Raw genomic sequence first — 21,580 nt, forward strand, 5'->3', positions numbered from 1 at the left:
GGTGGACACCAGAGAACTGGTGAGTCGTCTTAGGTAGTAAGCTGGTTAACTAATTTTTAACATTCATGATGAACGTTATCCAACTAGCCCAACTTTCGGCCTTAGTTAATTTTTAACAATTAACTTTTCAACCAGTAGAGTTAGGCGCCTAGTTGTAATTAGAGATTTGTAGCCGGTCATTAGTAATAGCGATATCAGTTTTTAGAATTTCGAAAACGCAATTACCCTCGCCGCTGTGGCTCGACAAAGTTTTACAATAAATACATGCGCTTTTGAAAGCATGCAGGAAAAACAACCCATCCAGTGCACGTAACTAGTCGAAAAAGCCAAATTTTGTCGAGCCACAGCGCCAAGGGTAACCGCGTTTTTGAAATTCTAAAAACTGTTATGACTATTACTAACGACTGGCTACAGACCTCTAATTGCAACCAGGCGTCTAACTCTAACAGGTAAAAAGTTAATTATTAGAAATGAGTTAACCAGCTTACTTGTTAAGATGATTCACCGGTTTTTCGGTGTCTGCCAAGCCTGGCAATACCATGCTCCAAAAGCGATAATTTTACCCTAAAAAGCCTATTTTTGAAAATTTTTGAAAGTGTTCGCTGAAACACCGGGTATATTTCGCTGCACCGAACGTGCCGTGCGGGTGAGTGCACTTTCCGCGGTACGCCTTTCGCGAGATCTGGAGACAAAGGCAGTGCGCCGGTTGTCAAGCAGGCGTCTGTATACAGGGTGTTTCAGCGAATTCTGCAAGTTTTGAAAATAGGCTTTTCGACGTATAAAAATGGCTACTGCAACATAGTAATGCCAGTGGCGGCAAGCACCAGAAAAGAGGCGCCTCATGTAAAATGACTACAAACGCCTTTAGTTGCACGTTTTCTTCTATGTAATGAAGCAAAATACATTAGGGTACTTGGACCACCCCGTCGTATTCGTCTACGAGCGAAAAATAACTTATAATTGAATTTATTCTCATGTTTCGGTTTCGACTCATCAACCGAACGATCGTTGTTACGTGCAAGAAATATTTACATTAAAGAAAACTGCAGTACAAGCGCTGACACGTCGTTTGTTGTCTTCTCAGCTTTTGAAGCAGTTGGGCTTAATGCTGCAGTGAATAAAGACTACTTATTAGCGATGATATTGCACATTTTCACGCCTCACGTGACTTAAACACTTCTTACATGCCAGAGCCATCGTTCGGTCGATGAAACTGAAATTAAAACAGGACCGCGAATAAGTCAATTTAAAAACTTTTGAGCTGGAATTGGGGAATGTCACGGGGTAATCTACGTATAATAATGCCTAACCAATCATTCGAAAGAAGAAAACAGGCAAGCAAACATTTGGTGCCTGTACTCTCAAGCTGGTTAAATTAATCCTTATTGTTAACGTTTACCTATCGCAGGTAGGCTGTGACCAGAAATGTGTAGCTGGGGCACTAACGGCAGCGACGTCAATTTCCAGAATTTTGAAAACGCGATTATGTTCGTCACTGTGACGCAACCACTTCGCGCTATTCCTCGCATCATCCAAAAATAGCTTCTGTGGAGCGCGCACGGCAATTCAGGAAAGAAATAATTTAGGACAGCCTTTTATGTCATCTCTTTTGAAGCCGGAAGTAAAGGCTCCGCCATTTCAGTCGGCCACCAACCTGACCAATCAGGCAGGCAAGAGCGACTAGCGTCTCCGTTGCTATAGCAACGCCCGAGCGTGCACCAAGCAGTTTGGGACAGCAGATGTTGAGGAAATCCTCTGGGTAGAGTTTGATGCAGGTGCCATTACCATGACTGCGGGCCAAAGTACCCAGCTCTCCTTGCGAAAAAAACGCCCCACTTACGGCACGTTTTTTCAAAGCATTTCGGATAGTTGTGGTGTGTCCTATGGTTCCCCTAGCAACGTCCACCAGCACATTTCACTCGGCAGCGCACGGGTCACGTGATGGCCGTACGTACAGTGTACGTTTATTAACACATGAATGCTTTTTATTATTGCTGTGAGGTCCACCCGCGGACGGGAAAAAATGCGCGGGCAGTAAAAATGCAGACAGATAAAGCATTGAATAAAAAAAAAAACGAAATAGATAAGTAAACAAAGCAAATAAATTTATCATTCATTTTCGCCGGAGCGTAATGACCGATATTTCGGCAGCTGGGTCCCGTTCCTTCTGTTTCCCAGCACTTGAGAACCTCAGACCGGTGCGCAAGGAGTCCGCATCGCCATCCACTCGTCCTGGATCCGGTTGTGTCAGTGCCAGATCTCGTAGCTTCCCGTCCGGGTCAGGCTGCAAGAGGGCCACGCCTGTTCGCTGACGGTTAGTCCGCCTGGAGGAGACGAGCGGGGTTTGGAGAGCGCAGTTGCAGATCGCACGCCGAAGTCAAGCTCAAACAAAGTGTCAGTGCAATCGTTCTTCGTACTTCGATTAGGGTTACGGAGAAAGGCTACTGATACTTTGTCATCTAAGATGCAATTCAAGAACCGCACGTGATACGTGTAAAGTTAAAGAGAACACTTGCAGGTGTCTACAGGGTTTTACAGTTTACAGCCTAATGAGGGTCCTGAAAGAGGAAGTATATATAAGCAATGCATTCTGGCCTCACTTGTTGTGTCGAAACTTTGTATGCTGGCGAAAAGGCGTGAGGACATGCTAAGGACAACCCAGCGAGCGGTATCAAATAAAATGGTAGATATAACACTAACAGACAGAGAACTGCTTTAGCTAGAGAACAAAAAATAAAATGCGCAGGAACAACTGGACCTGGGCAGGACTTGTCAAGCTAAGAACAGGTCATCAGTAGTTTGTTAGCGACATGCGTTAGATGCCGAAAGAAGGGAAGTGTAGTTATGAAGGGCAGAAACTCAGGTGGGAAAGTGGTAAAACATTTTGAGAGGTCGATTTGCAAGAATCATGGCTGGTGCTTGGCAGTGTTAGTAAAACATCACTGGAAGCCGTCCTTGTCCAGCAGTGAACGTAGTAGCTAAGCCGATTAATTTGATATTGAATAGCGATTACGATAGACCGAAGTAGACAGCTGCTTCAGCTCGCGTGCGACTGCGCTCCCAAAGGCCCCGAAGATGCGGGGTTTAAGAGGAATCAGGACGGCACGCGTACTCACTATGTTTTTGGCTCTTGCAGACGGAACGCGGCATCCAACAGCTCGCGCAGAGCGTTGGTGATCTGGAAAAAAGAAAAGAAAAAAGAGCGCGCGTGTTAAGGTGAAACCATGTCAGTGTGGGTTGCGAATGATGTCATACGGAATTCTACCTGAACAGATTTTATTGCCGAAGGATGCTTTGTTGTCCTGTATCTAAAGGAATCAGTGGTGGGCGATGCGACGCAGCTGCCTCCCCACATCATCCCTTTCCCCCCTCCTCCTTTCTCTCATTAGATTCGATTCGAAAGGAAACGAACTCCGCGATCTCGGGAAACAAGAAATTAGCGGTTTGCTCTGTAAGGACGCATTCACACCTGCGAGTCGCGAACGATTGGTCGATTCGTTACGGTTCCGAAACACTAGGAAAGTGGGAAGGCAGCGTTACAAATCGATTTAAACCTGTCGCGCGCCCTCCACGACCAGCCAATGTGGATCCGCCTTGAATCCGCCTTAAAACACCCTACAGCCGCATTTCCGAACATGGTTTGTGAGGAAAGCAACCAAATCTTTTTCCGCTGAGTTTTTAAGTTCTGTTAACTTGCGGGGATCACAGTGCAGTTACTTTTCCTTTCCTCTTTTCAATAACAACTTCTCTTTATCTCTCCTTCTCAGTAATTTTCACTTAACAAGACACACACCAATCAACCGGGAGGGAGGAGAGTAATGGAAAGGCAGGGAGAGAAATGGACAGATGTATAAAGAGGGCAGAAGACAAGAGACAATGAAAGTTCATCGAGTAAATAGAGTGTGTGCGTAGTCGTGGGTTTTTTGTGCGAATAGAACCCCAGAGTGCGTGTACAGACTGGCGCTCAAGCTATAGGTAAGCCGAAGTTACTACTGTTCCCGTAACACGTCCAAATATATGCTTTAGGAAATGGCGACGGTGCAGGAATATTTAACGTGCATTAACATCGCACAGCTCATGGGCGTCTTTTTAAATTGCGCCTCCAACAAAACGCGACCGCCGCGGCCGCGGTCGAAATTATTCTGGAGCCCTATACCACGGCACCTATTTTTCTTCTTTCACTTCCGCCGTGCTTCCTTCCCTCACGCAGCGGTTTAGGTTCCATCGAGTAGTGGGACAGTTACTGCGCCCTTTCCTTCCCTCAGAAAAAGAAAAAAAAAATGTTTTCGTGGATCAGATGACCGAACCTGCGATTTCATATAAAGTGGTTGTGGTGAAAACATTTATTAAGAAGGAACAGGAGGTATGTTTGGATCAGCCCGTAAGGGACCCATCCTTACAAGCACTAGGTGGAGGTCCCTAGTATGGGACTCCAGTGGCGGTGGCCGGGCGCGCCCGACTGAGGCTTGTTGGGCCTGTAAGTCGTGGCAGCCGAGCAGGGTCGCCTCCCAGTCCTCCCGGGTTGGGTTGGGGATGGAGGGAACAGCCGGGTTGGAGGGGCAGACCCACACCATGTGATAGGTGTCCGAAGACACCGCTCTACAGTGCGGGCAGCTGCCGTTAAAGGAGGGTCAAAATGTTTTAGGGCTGCCGGGCACACCAATGTATTGGTGAGAAGGCGGAGAAGGAGCCGCTCATCCGCCTTCTTGAGGCCTTTACATGGGCGAGGGTAAAGGCGATGATAGTCTTGTGACATCTTTGAAGGTATAAATCAGATTAAATTCGGGTTCCTGATCGGGTGGGGAGTAGAAAAAAGCCCGGTGAGAGCTGCTGTCTCGTTTCCTGCCATCATAGAAAGTGGAATCGTCCGTGGAAACGTTCTTTTTCTCCTACGAAGTCACTGAGCTATTAGCAGGGACGCCAGCTAATCCAGCACATGCAATACTACAGCGCGCATACACTCGGACGAGTTCGGCACCCACCTTGGACTTGTAGTAGGTCCTGGTGGTCTCTATGAAGCTGCAGAAAGTCTGCAGCGACGACATCGTATGGTTTAATTTATTAGTGTAGATTTCGGCGTGCTTTTCAGGATGCTGAAAAAAAAAGCAGGAACAGAACGTGTCAAATATATGCTCCATTATTTTTTCATTAAAAAAAAAGTCTGCCGTGGTGTATAGCTGCATGGCTAATTAACGTTTCATGCCACGCAGTTCTGGTGCTGCACTATAAACACGAAAAGGAGTGAAAATGAAGTAAACTGTCCTTCAGCGGACTTCTTTTAAGGAGCAGGGTATGCTGGCCAATCCCTGGAGTAGATTTTCATCACTAAAAATACGAAATACTTACGGTTGGCAACAGAGACACATTCTCTCTTCAAAACATGCGAAGTTGTAGCAGTTGAAGATATTTTAACCGGCGTTTCAACCTCTATTTTCTAACCCCAAGGCTTCCAGTGCCGCGTTTAAAAGCATCCAGCCATTGCTAACTGCATCAGGTCACTATGCCTTGCAATGGGAATATACCTTCGTTGCCAAGAGTAAGCACCCCGTATATTTAGTGCTCAAAATCTACCCCGGAACTTGAGCAACATGTGTACTGTCCCTTAAAGGGAGTGCGCTAGAGGCCATCTTACGCCCTTTTAGCTCCCACATAGGCTTGCTCGTGTTTGGGGTGTGTAATGAGCGGAATCGGCGATAGACCATGCCTGCTGCGCGCATCGTGACGACTGCGGCATGTTTCGTCGCTTGCAATGGCAGGAAACGCAATGCAACCAAAATGGCGGCCACTGAAGATCGCGAAAAGACAGCGTACTCCTGTAGTACTGTGTACATGTCCACGGTCGACGTAAGTCACGTGACGCATGGTAGCGGTACTAAACGGCGATTCGCTCCGTCGCGCTGATCTTTACTTTCGGCTTCTTAGCGCGGCGGTATGGCCTCCACTAACATACCCGTGACATAAAATAAAAGAAGCAAGCATGACCGAGAAAAATAAGGAGAGCAAGACAGACAAAAAAAAAAGGTGAAGAAAGAAGAAATAATGAGGGGCGGAGGAAGGAAGAAAAAAGCAAAATGCGCTCACTAAATTGAATTGCTCAGCCGTTTTGACAGAATTTACCCGAGCTCGCAAAGCTTTCGAGGGGGCTGTGACACGAATTCTTCCAGGCACTCAGAGCTGCGCTGGATGTTGCAAGCCGCACTGTTCGTCGCCGAGCTGCCTGCATGCGGTTGTAACGCGCCTTGAACAACAAAAACGATTCTGATCCGTATTCCAAATTCCTATTATTAGTACGCATCTTCTGACGCAGCCAGATGTTTCTGCGGGAATGGGTAGACAGGTTCAGGCAGCATCTATACTCACCTCTTCGTTGAGCGCGCCGTCGCGGAGGCGGTGTCTCTCGAAGGTTGACACACCCGCGTCTTCATCCTCACTGTGCCGGTTTGAGCAGTCCCTCGTCTGCGGACGAAAAGGCACAGGTGAGAGCTGCCTGCCAATCAATCTGGAAAACTCAGCGTCTGATTCGTTCAGTCAGCCTGTTCTTGCCATTTTAGGCCCTCATTAATAAAATACGCGGGCGATCAATGTGATTGGCTCGTAGGGAGCGCGTTAGCAGGTGGGCTCAGGTTTCGTGATAGCTTTATGTTGACGAACTGAATTAATTCGCGCCAATGACATTTAAAGGTATTTGTTGCCCTGCTGCGGTGGTTTAAATGTCCAATCGTGCGCTGCAACTTGTTCCATGCTCGTTAGACGGTGCTGGCGGTTGAAATTTCCTGTCTTGCCTTGTGACTTGATTCATGATCGTCCGATGGCGCTTCCTTGCCCTCCTCCCTCGCCCTTTCCCCCATTTTTTTTTAGGTCCAAGTGCCCGTGTGGTTCTGCATTTGGAAGCGGATGAATGTTGATGAAGAATATAAAGACTCGCTGTGGATGGCTGCGTCGATGGCGGAGTGGTCTAATGCAGCGTGGGTTCAAATCCCGAGAGCATAAGTATCGTAAGGTTCTAATGCTAAAGCGTCAAGAACGACCGTTGGACTAGCAGACACCGTTTCACGACTCACGAAGATCATTTCACGATCTTCGTAGGAGAAGACGAGATTTCGTCAAACACTCGACTAAATGCCTTCGTTTGTGCCTTTACTAAATATGTAATTCATACCAGACTCTTACTGGTGATGTTAAAAAAAAATCTTAGCGCAGAAAAGGACAGGACGAGGGTAGACAGATCTAGGATGTTCACAGATTCAAGTTATTTCTTCCTTCAGCCACTGTACGTATCGCATAAACGCTTCAAGGCGGTAACCACTTTCTGCCGCTATCCAGAGCTGTCTTCATGTCCACTCCTTCATAGCAAGGACATCAAACAATTAGAGCCAACTCTGTGCCTCCTTTACCGCTGTCCATGACACTGGAACATTCGATTTTAATGCGAATGCTTTTACTTGTTGTCCCTCTTCCCCTGCCTCACTGTAGTCTCTTCATTGAGTTGAATTTGAGAGTATAGAAGATAAGTAAACAGATGCATATTTATTTTATTGTGCTTCTCAGCGTAAAAAGGCATTAGAGCGGCGAAAAGGAATGGATGCAGATGCAACAATAAAAAAATCAGAAATGGAAGTAAGAAAGTAAACGCCAAACGCTCAACAAGTAAAAAAGAATTGACAGTGCTTTGATGAGGTGCTAACGGATTTTGGTATGAATGATAGGTCTCATCCTTGCGATATGCGGCGCATAAAATTATCAAACCAAGCTTTAGGGCAGCACTAGACTGTAGTGAACGGGTTCCTATTTGCACCTAATTTGAGGTGAACCTGATTCCACGTCTATATGAAACGTATAGATATGAGCGGAGAAATGCCCTCTGCCGAGCAAGTCATGTGAGTGGGAATACCCAATTCAAAGCGGATGGAGCCGACACGCCCCACCACCTGCCCTATGTGGCCAGCTCGCATTTACCAGAAGACAGTGATCGGCTCCAGTATCAAGTGTCTCCGTTTCTATGTATCTTTGGAAACCACCCACTTCTGTTGCGACGTGCACCAGTGAAAGCAGAAAATGAGCGTGCTTGGTTTTCTTGCCCATGTTCTCAGCGCGCACAACACTGGGTACAACTCAAGACACTTACGTGTGCAACTGGTGTGACGGTGTTCTCGAGGTAGCGCCTCAGTTGCATGATAATGTACAGGCACCTAGTCTGCAAAGAGACAGTGAACGGAAGGAAATGCTGCAGTCAGTGCGTACTGCTGCTATGACACATACGCACGTACACGTGTACAGGAACACATACACGTCCATATACACACATATTCGCTCTCTCTCGCACGCGCGTCGGCCTGCACACACAAACTCACGTCCGCGAGCGTGTGGGTGAAAAACATACGTCCTTTTTAGCGTACGCTGAACAACACCAATGGTCTTAACCGAAGCGCAAAGCGGCGTCCATCAAATCGGAGCACTCCGTGACAATCTGTGCCCCACTCATGCCGCCGGCTCTCCGCCACTCCGCTGCTCCAGCTTGGGCGGGGCAGAGATTGTCACGTGGTACGTGCGTCACGGAGTGCTGCCATTCGATGGACTTCGCTTTGCGCTCTCGGAAGGAGCGCGGTTTTCGAACGATGCGAAAAATGGCCCGAATTTGTTGTGTCGTTCGACGAGGGTAATCGAGTTATCGAAGTTCTAAAGACTGACATGGCTATTGCTTAACGTCCGGCTACTAATCTCCAATTGCAGTAAGGCGCTTATCGGTAACAGGTTAAAATGTATCTACTAGGATTTAGTTAATCACTGTACTAGTTAACATGATTCGCCCGTTTTTTGACGGCCATCAACACTGGTATTACTACGCCACAAAAAGCTTATCTTTACCTCCAGAACCGTATCTTTTAAAATTAGTAGCGTGGTTTCCTGAAATATCTGATGCATCACTTAGATTGTTATTGCTCTGACATACCATTAGCTTGGTGCGTGAGAAGAAAACAAGTGCCTTTACAGGTAAACTCTCGCGCTGTCTGAGTACTACACGTTAGCTGCAGCCCTTAGTGGAAAATACCTAAGCACGTGGCTTGACCAGAGCTGCTGCAGCTGCTGCACGTGTCTGGTTGAAATCATCTACGCGTCAATGACAATGGTAATTAAGGAGCCGGAATGAATGACCAGGAGGAAGAGCGCACGCAGTACTGACCACCATGCAGAGGAGTATGATGAGCGGCGCGCAGAGCACAGTGCGGTACACGTAGTGCTTTCGCAGCACGCTCAGTAGCAGGGCGCTGGCGCACAGGACGCGCGAGTTGTGTAGCGCCGCGTACAACGCGTACACCGGCGCCGGCGTGCGCGCCTTCCAGGCCAGCATGGCCTTGGCGCACGTCGAGTTCTCGTCGTAGTCGCACTCGCACGAGTCGCACAGCACGGTGCAGGTGTCGCTCGGCGGCCAGAACTGCGCCGGCTTGCGCACCGGGTAGAGCCGGTAGCCCGCCCTTCGCTGCGAAGCAGAATGGGGGCAGACAAGTAAAGCATGTTTAGTGGCGCTAAGCCTGAAATTGGATTATCTGCCATTTCACGCCAGAATTGTCTTGACGTGCTGAGAGAAAAGAGGGAGCAGCCCGTGCACTACTCGCAGCTCGCTGCTCCAAATATCTGTTATATGATTGCAGTGCATGTTGGACAGTACAAGAATGACCTTGCGACAGTTACTAATCCTGTTTTTCGTCACTGTACTTCCTGCAGTATACCCAACATATACCGCAAAAATTTCCGTAATTTTTTTTATGGATTTGTCCGTAAATAGGCTGCGAAATGTGCCGTAAAACGGAAAACAGGCAGTTCGTCTGTATTTGTTGATATTTTCTTGGTATCTTGCAAACGAGGCCTTGAAAAGTGTGTGTACTGTGTCCCGAGCGGTGTATTACCTTATGGATGCATTACAGCGCGAAAGCTTTGGCACCACCATATTTGGTATTAACGTTCTAATTAGACACTCAGTTGGATCAGTCTCTGTGGACTGGTAAGCCCATTTGGTCTTAGCAATTGCATCCTACTAGTCCATCCAACTGCACCCAATCTATCCATATGAACATCTGCATATTGTACACACAAGGCAGTAGTAATATGGTTAATTATAATAAGGGCTATTCGAAGTTTAACCTAATAATCAGTATTCATCATTTTTTGCAATCACTGCGGTCGAAATAAATTAAATAACTGAGGTCAGGGGACAAGCGCTATTGGACCCTGCATGAGAGCCCCAGAAATGGGGATTGGGAGCCACCACATATGAATAATTACGCACAGTCGCGGGTAAAAGAGATTAGCATAATGACGTCACCGGAGTGGCGAAAATGGCATCGTGTGGCTGGCGGAGCGTCGTGCTTTGCGAACACACCTGGCACTTTTGTTATTGGCGTGTTCATAACCGCAGCGCCGAGCGCTGCTATCAGCCGCTCCAGTGGCACGCCACTAGTGCTAACCTTTTCTACTGGCGACTGTACTGCAATTATAGGAATTACAGAACGCTTACAGAAGTGCCCTGTATGCTTGCGTCTCAGTGCATCGTCGTCAGCTGCCAAAGCCAGTCAAAAAAGAACAAAAGACGGTTTTACGGAACAGACGCTTGCAAAAAATAACTGCCCAGTATTACGTTACGGTGTGCACATCTTTGTGTATTGTATTCTACGTAGCTTGCATTACTCTTACAATACCTCTCCGTATTCTTTTATACGAAGACTGAATCATTTTTTCGCACTTATGCTGTACAGATTACGAAAAGCCTTCGGTAACAATCTACCAGCAGCTTCTCCCTAAACGGGGGATATTTTTACAGCGCTATAGTTTGATCTGGATCTACTGTGGCTGGTGCATATACTATCTTAGGGTTTATTAAGAAGCTGTAAGAAGATCCGTATGGACGTTTATGAGGTTGCGTTAAAGGAATAAGCGTTCGGTATAATACAAGGACTACGATGGAACTACGACAGCTAACTGCAACCCTCAACACGTTAAGTCTTATTAGTCCATTTTTATAGCGCGCGCTGTAAGCACTTTGCTTCGTGCACAGTTGAAATAAGTTCAATGGCTTCATAGAGAGGAGGAGAACTCTCACCATATATCCGACCACTTCACTTCACCATATATCCGACCACTATCCGAACTCTCACCATATATCCGATTACGTCACGACTTCAAATGCAAACACAAAAAGAATTCGCATACTTTACCTGCAAGTTACACACATTAAATTTAAAACCCTTCGAAAACATCTTCAGTCCCCTTTTAATGTTACATCTCTGATGATGAGAAGCACATATATCTTTTATACAGTTGGCTACGGACGCCCTTGAGATTCTTTTTTCGTTTCAATGATTTTGATGTCTCGCATTGAAGAATTCGTGCTCGTAAAGCTCTCCTGGTGGAGCAAGTTGGTTTATAGGGTTTAACGTCCCAAAGCGACTCAGGCTACGAGGGACGCCGTAGTGGAGGGCTCCCGATAATTTCTACCGGCTGGAGTTTTTTAACGTGCAATGACATCGCACAGTACAAGATCGTCTAGCATTTCGCCTCTACTGAATTTCGACCACCGCGGTCGGGATCTCACCCACGTCTTTCAGGTCAGCAGCGGAGCACCATAACCACTGAGCCACCGCGGTGGCTTGGTACCAACTCGAATAGTCTCACACTCAAGTAACTCAACTTATGGTTCTTGCACCTTAACTGTGCATATAAGAAGGTGTTTAGCTTTACAAAACAGATGGACCTTAATTAGTTTAATAAACAAACCGTGTGCAGGAGATTAACTACATGGATTATTGGCAAACTTATATGACACGATGAGAGATAGCGCCAAACAGTTAACTGTAATAACTATATGGATTATTGGCAAACTTATATGCCACGATGACAGATAGCTCCAGACAGTTAACTCTAAGAAGGCATGGAGGCGTTCATAGGCTTCGTGCTTCCCGCCACTCCAATAGTGTGCGACTTGCTGCAGACAGAGGCGCCATTAATTCATGATGTCACAAGGAACACGAGGCACGGAAACGAAACGACGTAGACAAGCGCTAACTCGCAACTGGGGTTTATTGCTGAAACACGCAATTTATAAAAGTCACTTTAAAAACACAAAAACAAAAACACACAGCCCCTCCCCGGAAGCCCAAGTCAGATAAATTGGTTAATTGGTTTGTGAGGAAAGGAAATGGCGCAGTATCTGTCTCACATATCTCGGCGGACCCCTGAACCACCCAAGTCAGAGGAAAAAATGGAATTGAAGCATCAGGCGCCACTCATCACTGTGGAAGAATCAGTTAAAAAATCCGTTATCAAAAAGGATGTCAGTGCAATGCTGAGGCTAAGAAATCGATTTCACAGTCTTCCATGGTAACAGAGAGCTCCCTGATACATAGATTTTGACATTTCTTAATATTAACTGCCTCCATTATCTCGCGTACGTGCTGATCGCGATGTCTGAAAAGTATTATGATACTAGAAAAAACCGGTGTGCAATTTTCCCCCTTTTGCTCTTCTTTTTTGCTGCATTCTCGGCAATGCTCAGGAAGATTCCCGTAATGATCTTTTAGAGAATTACAGCGTTCACCCAGCCTAACGTTGAGGCATCGCCCCGTTTGCCCTACATGGACAGCTCCACAGCTCCGCAAGACAAAGGGGGGGGGGGAGCAGAAGGGGAAAAATTGCACACCGGTTTTTTCTAGCACCCTCATACTTTTAAGACATCGCGATCAGCGCATACGCGAGAGGAAGGAAGGAGGAGGAAAGAGACTTTAATGGATAATGGAGAGGTCTGCCTGGCCGTTAATGGAGGCATATCATATTAGGAAATGTCACAATCTATGTATCAGCGAGCCTGTTCCTTGTGCGCTGGTGTTACATTATGAACGTTATCCAACTTGCCCAACTTTGGGCTTTGCCTAGCGCCATTAATTGTCTGATATCCTTAGCATCAAAATCTCTGCACACAAGAGTTTGCTTGGAGTGCACCTACCAGGAGGCAGGCGAGCCGCGACAGCACGGCAGTGTGGGGCTTGCGTCCAGCCTGCCTCCAGAGGCGCCAGTCGGCTAGGCGGCCGCCCTTGCGGCCAGCACCGGTACCGGCGCACGAGGGCGCTGTTTTCACTTCGGCCACCGCGGTTCCGTCGCCTGCGACGGAGAAGAAGGAACGAGTCGTCAGGGGGCGTCATGCCGGCTCTCCACGTTCAGATTTTATGCCGGCGATTCTGTAGTACGCGCAGGGCGAGCACTTGGTGAATAACTGTTGGTCCAATATTTAGAGACCAATAAAACAAAAAAACAACGAACAAATGAAACATTGGGCCAAGAACTTCCCCCCTTCGTGTTGATCAATTCGCTCTCCCCCTACCATATGCTTACCGTCCCGGTTAGCTCATTTCGTAGAGCGGCTGCCCAGGTGAGGCGGTGGTCCTAGGTTAGAACACAGACTCCGGGGCGAATTTTTCTGCAACAACTAAGTTTCTGGGGAGTAGTAGTAGTAAAAACATTTATTTATTTATTTTTTTTTCAAAAGGAAGAGTTAGGGAGTAGGGGGATGGGGATAGATAGGTGTGGAGCTACAGTGGTCGGTCTTCCCTAGTCCAGGATACCGTTGGTCTCCGCCGCTGCCTTGGCCCTCGTCACCAGCATAAGCTGAGTGCTCGGGTCGGAGTCAGCCAGGAGGGCCTCCCACTGCTCTAGACTAGGGCTATTTACCTTTGGTAGTAAAGGGCTTTTTTCGCAGCCCCAGGTGGCGTGGTACGTTGTGGCGTAGCCCTCACACCACACGCACTCTTTCGCGTATCTGTTCGGCCACATTTTGTGATACATGGCTCTGCTTGGGTAGGTGTCTGTTTGTAGTCGAAGCTGCGTAGATTTCTTTTGTAGCCGTATGGCGGAGCTTGGGTGGATGTTAATGATCAACTCCTTTCTTATTACCTGTTGAAAAAATGCAGTCGTGCCCCAGTAATACGACCCCCGTTAATATGAAGACTCGAATCATGGACAATTTTTTTTTAAGAACCAAACTGTTTGCTTTTATTTTTGCTTCGTTAATATGGAAACTCGCTGTCCGGATTATGGGAAAGGTGAAAATGCACAGAACCCAATAGAGCCCATGTACTGGAGCATTACTATGGACAGCGATTAAAACAAAATCTTTGCTTCCCTAAGCAGAATGTTCATTTCCCGTAAATTCATCGCTAGACACCATGCAGCAGAAGGCAGTGCGGAAGTGCAGTACTTGAATGATGGCGTTCTTAGTGTGGTTTTATTCTATGCAGTATCAAGGAGGCCGGTCGATGCGCCTCACGTTTTTCTATGCTGCACTGATAACTGTGATTAAATTCTTTATGCCGCTTCTGCTTCATGGAGAGCAGTATTCGGCAGCTGTCACTCGAGTGAGCACATATGTGTATTAGCGGTTCGAAGTAAGTGTACAGTGGTAGTAGGGGAAACGCGATCATGCAATGAGAGGCTATCATGTGTCTCAAAGACCGCCAGGCGCTTAAAGCTACACGTTATTTCAGAGACAACGGCGATGATGAGAATATATTAGGAATCTCAAAATGTCCAATTTCCACTTCGTTGCAAAACCGACACCGTACTGTCGAGACCGACGCCAAAACTTTCGTCAGGAGGCGTTCAACTCATGTAGCGCGGTACGGCTCAAAACTTAGAGGGGCTCATAGACTTTTGACCCCGACTGTACATTGCAATCACACTGCCTCCGCAAGGTAAGTTCTCATTTCTCACGGCCTATTATTCACCGGACCTTATGAGTAATATAAATCCACACAAATCTGCTTCGGATGGGTTGCAGACGCAGACGCATGCTCTTGGAGTTCCGCTCTGCAAGAAGCGCACGTAACAACGGCGGCCAAGCCCCATTCAGAAGGCAGGAAGAGTGCCTGAAGCAGAGGAGCTTGAGGGTGTCGTACGCCATCACTGTCTATTTACAGTGCAGTGGGGCAGCGCAAGCACAGGACAGCAGAATAAGGGAGAGGTGGCATAATCCGCGGTCCAGATTCGGGCCGCAGTGTTAAGTTGGTTGATTGAGGCTACAGCTCTGCGGCTACGGTGTGGTGTTTTCCCGAGGCACGTGTGAGGTGGCCCACCAAAGAAGGCCACAGTGTTGGGCGTTTGCAACAGGAGGAACGGCCCAGTATTGTCAGGAATAGAGTACGGGGGAGAGGGGGTGCTAAATTTGCGTAGGAGGTAGTGCAGTGACTGATTGGCGCGTGCATAGCTTCAATGCATGCGCGTGTTGTCATGGTATACGTCACAGACCCTTAGCGGCGAGGACCAGGGTAACTGAGTATGTGGTATTTGTAGAGGTCAAGAGGTAGAGAATTCATTTCAGCTAGTCTAATGTAAGGAGATAAGCGACGAGTGAGCTGAGGGAGACACTCAGAACACCAGAGGCTCCGTTCTTCTGTTGTGCCGTGTCTGTGATGTTCCACTATGCACATAATCAAACTCGTCCAGCTGCAACCATATAATCATCGCAAGCGAACACTGGTGCGGATAGCCCGACTTCGTGAGGTCTCACTCGGTTCACGTACCGGACCTTGCCATCAGTTTTGAGAATACCTTGGCCTCGTCCTTGTCGTGAGGTTGATGGCGGCGTCTTGTCGTCCGGATCTGTGGCCTCCGGAAAGTCGGCATCCGCCTGACAGAAGTCGTACGTCACGACGGCGTAGAGTGAGCGCAGGGCGTTGTTCACGAATCCCCGAACGCCACCTGTGCCTTCGCCGCTCGGATCCCAGCCCGAAAGGACCTCTTTAAGCTGCTGAAAGCCCCTCATGGCGGCCTCCACTGAATCGTCCAGGAGGTCGTCGTCTTCCTCTTCGTATTCCAAGACACCCTCACCACCGGTTGCATCCACCTCTTCTATCTTAGCTGTCGCGGGCTGCTTCCAGCGAGGCTCACTCGGTCCAGAATCGCTGCTCGAACCAGTAGTGTCTGAGCTCGCGACAGGAGCCGTTTCCGATTCTAGAGGCGAGAGAAAAATTGGGGGGACACTTAACCTCTGCCATTAAGGGTACGACGCGGCAGCGGTTGCCTTTGCCCAAGCTGACAAGGGCACTATTTCCTTTTTCACACAGACAATCATTATGTGAAAGACCACGTGACATATATGCAAAGCCCCGCTTTAACCAGACTTTACGAGCCTGCCTACATAGCCCATAGCGGTAGCTTGTCTGACTCGCAAACCAAGGGTAAGAGGCTGGATTCTAAACTACCCCAACTTCCTTTGAGCGCAATTGATTTACTTCAAATACTTACATCTCCTAATGACGTTTGAGTCATTCTGCGGGATTCTAATCACCCCTTTTCTAATGTTTTAATCACTTTTCAAATCCGCAGCTTTACGTTTAAAGGCTGAACTCCATGTACGCGGAAACTCACGCGAACGCGAACGCGACAGCGGCAAGCGACGAGCGGCACCGTCGCGCGAAGCGAAATACCCGTGTCGCTTGTCGTGTCGCTCGGATCTGCACTCACAGAAAATTTCGCTCGTCGCCCAGAAGTTGCCAACGCGATTAGCCAATAGCAGCTAATCTGGCAGCGTACGTCACTACCGAGCCTCTTGCCGGCTCTGGCAAAGATGGCGCTGGCTCTGGCCGGGAATCTTGCTTCACCACCGATTCGTCGTTGTCGCTACGCTGTGCCCCACGTTCACGGCGAACTAAATGCTCACGAAGCTTTCGCTTTCTCTGAACTTGCGTCAACCACAAAATTTTAGCGATAAAACACCCCAGATTTTCAGATTGCTTGTGTTTACTGTGCTGCTAGGCTTAGCGAGTATGCGTCGTTTGAGGTCAGAAAGCGCGCGAGGTTCAAACAGGTGTGCGCCCCACGTTCAGGCAACATGGCGGCGCCCGTGACAATAACATAAAATGACATGCAATGACATACAATGACAAAGCTGTAAACACGTTTTAATTGACATTTTTCTGCCCAAAATTTTAATCCTTGCAAATAATGTGACTCTTGTTATAAATGCAAACAGCTTTGCGGTGTATTATGCCAGCAACACTGATCGTCGTCTCCATTTCGCGTTCGCGTTGTCGCTATGCATGGAGCTTGGCCGGTGGGCGAAGGAGCGACAGCCAGCCGTCGTCGCCGCGCCGCCTCGTCGCGTCGCTTACTTTTTCGCGTACACGGAGCTCAGTCTTAACGCAGCCACGTTTTCAACCAATGCGGATTTTTCGGTTGCAAGAACACCAACGGCAACTCTTACGGCGGTTTTCTGCAGAACGAGGACCTTACGCTGCCGAGTAAGATGCGGTCTGACTACGCTGTGCTTTGGTTGAACTACGCAGAAGATAGGTGCGCTAAAGCGGCATGAGGGCTTTTAAGATAAACGAAGCCTTTTCATGTGCACCCTACGGCTAGCACAATGACGTTGTGCAGTGTGTACAACCATCTATGCTGTTTTTAGATATTATTCTGGACATTGTGAACGAGACGCAGTGAATTATTTATATGACAAGATAGGTATAAATTAGTGAGAAATGTTGAAAGAAGAAAAAGTACCTATATTTACAAACAAGTATGCAAACATTGCGCTTCTAAATACAGGGGATTGAGATAGACACTGATAATTCTACCATACCGCCTAGCACTAAAAGTGTCATGTATAACAGTCTACACAGATGTCACACAGCCGTCACTGAGTTGTCAATGCTCCGACATGTCTAACTGAAAGCCCCCGCAATGGCTTAGTGGTTATGACACTCGGCTGTTGACTCGAATGACACAGGTTCGATCCCGGCCGCGGCAGTTGAATTTTGGTGGAGGCGAAATAATAAGACCTGTGTACTGCGTGATATCAGTGCACGTTAAAGAACCCCAAGCGGTCGAACTTTCTGGAGCCCCTCACCACGGCGTCCCTCATAGCCTGAGTCGCTTTAGGACGTTAAACCTCCATAAACGATTCATCACAATCAAAGCGAAGCATTTTCGCCGATGAATACTGCCACCGGCACACTAACCACTTTGTTCGTGACGGGTTATGATCACGTGCAGCCGATTCTGCGGCGTTCAGGACTGTTAAAAATGATGTAAGCGTATTATCTGGAATGTGTCGAATCATTCGCAAACAGAGCGTGGCCGACAGCCGCGACCAACTTGATCCAACGCCTGATCAGGCCGTCCTCCATGTGAGTTCATTTCCATCGCCACCACCGAGACCCTTTTTGTTTTCGTTGTGAAAAAAAAAAAAAAAAATTCGTCGGCGTGGTCATGCGAAAGGTGGCATAGCAATGGTACCCAGCTAAAAAAAAAAGGAAAATGCATGCCCAAGTGGGCTCCGAACCATCGCCCTGCGAAAACAGAGCAACTTCGTTTTCTGGTGCCTCAGAAAATTCGGCCACCTCTGCTGCTTCTGGCGTCGCTTGCATGCACAGGTATTATTCATCTTTAGCCGTCAGCAGTTCTTAAGTCACCAGGGTGTGCTGAAGTATTTCAAACCGTTACTAGCTATAGTGTCCTACCCCTGGCCCTGTTTGGTATGACTGATGCATACGCGTCCGGGACAATCTTGAGTTGCACGTCGAATGACATACACCACCTACATAAGACAGAGGATTCAGTAAATGTCAGGACCTTCTGCATGGCCTACCTTGTAGAGCTTCGCCCGGAGTGCGTCTTTTCGCGGTGCCAGTCTTGTCTTTGTCCTCTCGGCCTACGTGGTCGCCCGCTTCCTTGGGCCGTACTCGTTGCGGCGGCTCCTTCTCCGCATTCTGGCCACGCACTGCGCCCTGCTTGGCTGGTTCGGACCCTTGCGGACCATCGTCTTTGGGGGCTGTCTGCGGCGCGGTCACGTTGGTTTGCACGTCTAGTCTCTCCACCGGCTGAGCTGGACGGTAAAAGGAGAATCACTCAGGAAATTCAGGGCCTCTGTTTGAGTCATTGTGATACTTTTATAGGGCTAACGCTGCAATAGTGCCGCTGAATGGTTTACATGTAGGCAGGCTGAATTGTTTTCCTGATTTAGCTGGTGTGGTCACACAGTACGCGGGCAGTGATTGGAGAGTATGGTGTCCATAGGTGAGGCTCATGCGCTCTGCGCCTGGCCGACTGCTGCACAGAACAAGGAAGAACAATGTAAGAAAAAGAGAAAAAGAATTGACAGGCGATTACGACAGTCGTTAATGTGAAATTGCAGTGCAGCTCTGCATACGCCACCTGCCACCTCTGGCAGGTGTCGTGTTACGCTGCTAGCCACCTTCCGGGATATTCCCGTGGCAGTTTCGCTCTGCTACTTGGACAACCGGTTACGCCGACAACGTTGACGACGCCTACGCCACAACTATGACGACTACGACGCGAAACGCAGAAACGGGCGCCTAAGAACTGCGCTCTAAAATAATTGAAGAACAAAGGTTCTGTACTGAAGCGTACAGGCCACGAAACACCTTAAAAGTAAGCTTTAGGGCGTTGCTGTGTTCACTTAAAGACTGCATGTAGCTAACATCTAGGCGGTCGCTGGCGACCATTGTCCACATCTGCATTTTCTTAGTACTTTGAAGCGGCTTGTGGAAGTGCAATCAGCGCCTTCGGCCTCCAAGCACTTACAGCTACGTACGTTTTTGTGCCGCGTGTTCTTTGGCGTCGGTAGCTTGTTCCTGGGGCTCGTCGGTGGCGCCGAGCGAAGTCGACAGGAACAGGGCCGCGACTAGGATGCGGCCGGCGGGCAGGCGCCAAGGCCCCATGGCACCCTAGCTTCGCCCGCGCTCCTCCTCCTCCTCTTCTTCTTCTTCTTCCTCTTAAGACATGGCACATACCCACATGGGCCGATTGACCAAGGTGTAGTGGCATAAACAAGGAAATTTCCATACGAGATTACGACAAAATATTGGCGCCAAGCGTGAATTTTGAAAAATGTATCCATGAAAAACGACAGAAGAATGTTTAAAGTTAAATAATAAACAGCATTTTGTTGAAAAAAGAAGAGTTCGAAGAATTTTAAAAGAGTTAGCAAATCAATCTACCAGTTGCAATTATGTAATCATGGAGAATCCCACAAATTGAACCCAATGCAAATCCTTTGGCGCTCACACCGAACGATAACAACACTGGCAGAGATAACGAGAGCCCTAACTTAGAGAGAGGGACCTCCACGTAAATATTTCTCTGAAGTGCGAACTTTGGACACTAGAGGAGAAAATGGTCTACATATTCAACGTCCCCGCATGAGTCACATAGGTTTGACCACCCGCATCTGCGTAGATATCAATTTAAACTGGGAATCCTGCATCACAACGGCGTCATTGATACATCGCACAGCCTGGTTTTGCACGAATGGACGTTCCAATTACATGCTAAGTACTGATAATCAGTGGTATTTAGTAAAGGATCGCGTAACCTGGCTGATTTGTTTTGGAACCGCTGAAACCTGGAAATCGCCAGCAGACTGAAATTCGGGACGGGATGTGTCACTGACCCGTCAAGAGCCGACCTTTCTAAGTAATCAGCCACCTCGTTTGAGTGGCGAGGAATGCAGACAAAACGGACCCTATTTAAAGTGGATGGGACAAAAAATCGCAGGAAACAGCTCAAAAATTTTTTTTGTGAAGCTTCAAGGGAGACTAAAACTCACATACGATCAGCGAGGATGATAACGTGTGAGGCATGACATGGAATTTTGCGTAGGGCCATTCCAATAGCCAAAAATTCAGCAAAGAATGTAGGAATATAATCTGGGATGCAGAAAGAATAGCTCCATGCCAAATCCTGCGAAAAGATGCTAACTGCAGCTTTTTGGCAGCTTTCTCGCCCATTTTGTCGTCTTCTGCGTGGTACTTTCACAGACGTTAGAATAGGTAGTGGGTGGTGCAGCTGGATTGGTGGAGGAAGTAGCCACGCTAGAGAAACTGAGAAGACTGATTTTAATAGAACGAGGATGGCCGCCAGGTCTAAAGCTATAGCATGCGACTTAAGCTGTTTTCGTCAGTTTCTGATACGTTGCTTTTGATAGGCTGTACGCCAGGGCTGGTAGACAGATGGGCTTTTCTTAGTGAAGTGTACTTAGCGAGTCTTCTTGAGGGTGAGAACAAAAAAGTGGGTGAAAAGTTTTTTATGAGGTTCTGTGACCGTCGCTGTGTTTATGGCCATTGCCGAGAACAGTGAAAGACAGATTATTTGTGGAGGTTGGCCATTTGAATAGCGACGGGCTTATCTTTATGAAACTTAAGATGGACGGGTCAACCGAGGGTCCCTGGAAGACAAGACTGACATACTTCAGAAGGCAACAAGCTGCACTGAGCAGTATGTCAGCGAGCCAGGGTTAACCTGTTTATCCCGAGAAATCTGAAGTCATCCTGATCGATCGCCGCAAATACGGCAAGCGAAGCCAGTCCGTCAACATCAGCACTGATTGGCAAGGCATACCAGAAGTGAGATCGTAAGAATCTTCAGGATGTGGATTCAGTCAGACCACAAGGTGGACAGCACGCTCAAGCGCCTTGCCGTGACCACCGGCCAAGTCACTACGATGATCATCAGAGCTACCAACAGGAAGATGGGACTCAGAGAAAGACACCGTCTGTCTAGTGAGAGCTCTGGCGATCAG

General features: G+C 47.9%; 1 protein-coding gene across 1 annotated transcript; it reads right to left on the minus strand.

The window, feature by feature from the left end:
* Positions 1-2,247: 2,247 nt before the first annotated feature.
* On the minus strand, positions 2,248-19,721 carry LOC149371400 (uncharacterized). The gene is made up of 10 exons (XM_089585161.1): positions 19,595-19,721; positions 18,629-18,865; positions 15,592-15,993; positions 12,995-13,149; positions 9,182-9,478; positions 8,126-8,194; positions 6,361-6,456; positions 4,983-5,093; positions 3,117-3,178; positions 2,248-2,284 (listed from the first exon to the last, which is right to left on the minus strand). The coding sequence occupies exons 1-10, from the start codon at positions 19,719-19,721 to the stop codon at positions 2,248-2,250; spliced, it is 1,593 nt and encodes a 530-aa protein (XP_089441287.1).
* Positions 19,722-21,580: the final 1,859 nt, after the last annotated feature.

This window comes from Amblyomma mixtum, chromosome 1 (assembly GCF_055824585.1).
Source record: "Amblyomma mixtum isolate Tamu chromosome 1, ASM5582458v1, whole genome shotgun sequence".
Lineage (NCBI taxonomy): Eukaryota > Metazoa > Arthropoda > Arachnida > Ixodida > Ixodidae > Amblyomma > Amblyomma mixtum.

Coding starts and splice junctions, on each gene's coding strand:
- LOC149371400 (XM_089585161.1), bottom strand. CDS start 19,721: ATGGGGCCTTGGCGCCTGCCCGCCGGCCGCATCCTAGTCGCGGCCCTG. Junction 9,479..12,994: donor CGCGGCTCGCCTGCCTCCTG/GTAGGTGCACTC, acceptor TCTGCTTCGCAG/CGAAGGGCGGGCTACCGGCT. Junction 3,179..4,982: donor GGACCTACTACAAGTCCAAG/GTGGGTGCCGAA, acceptor TCTTTTTTCCAG/ATCACCAACGCTCTGCGCGA.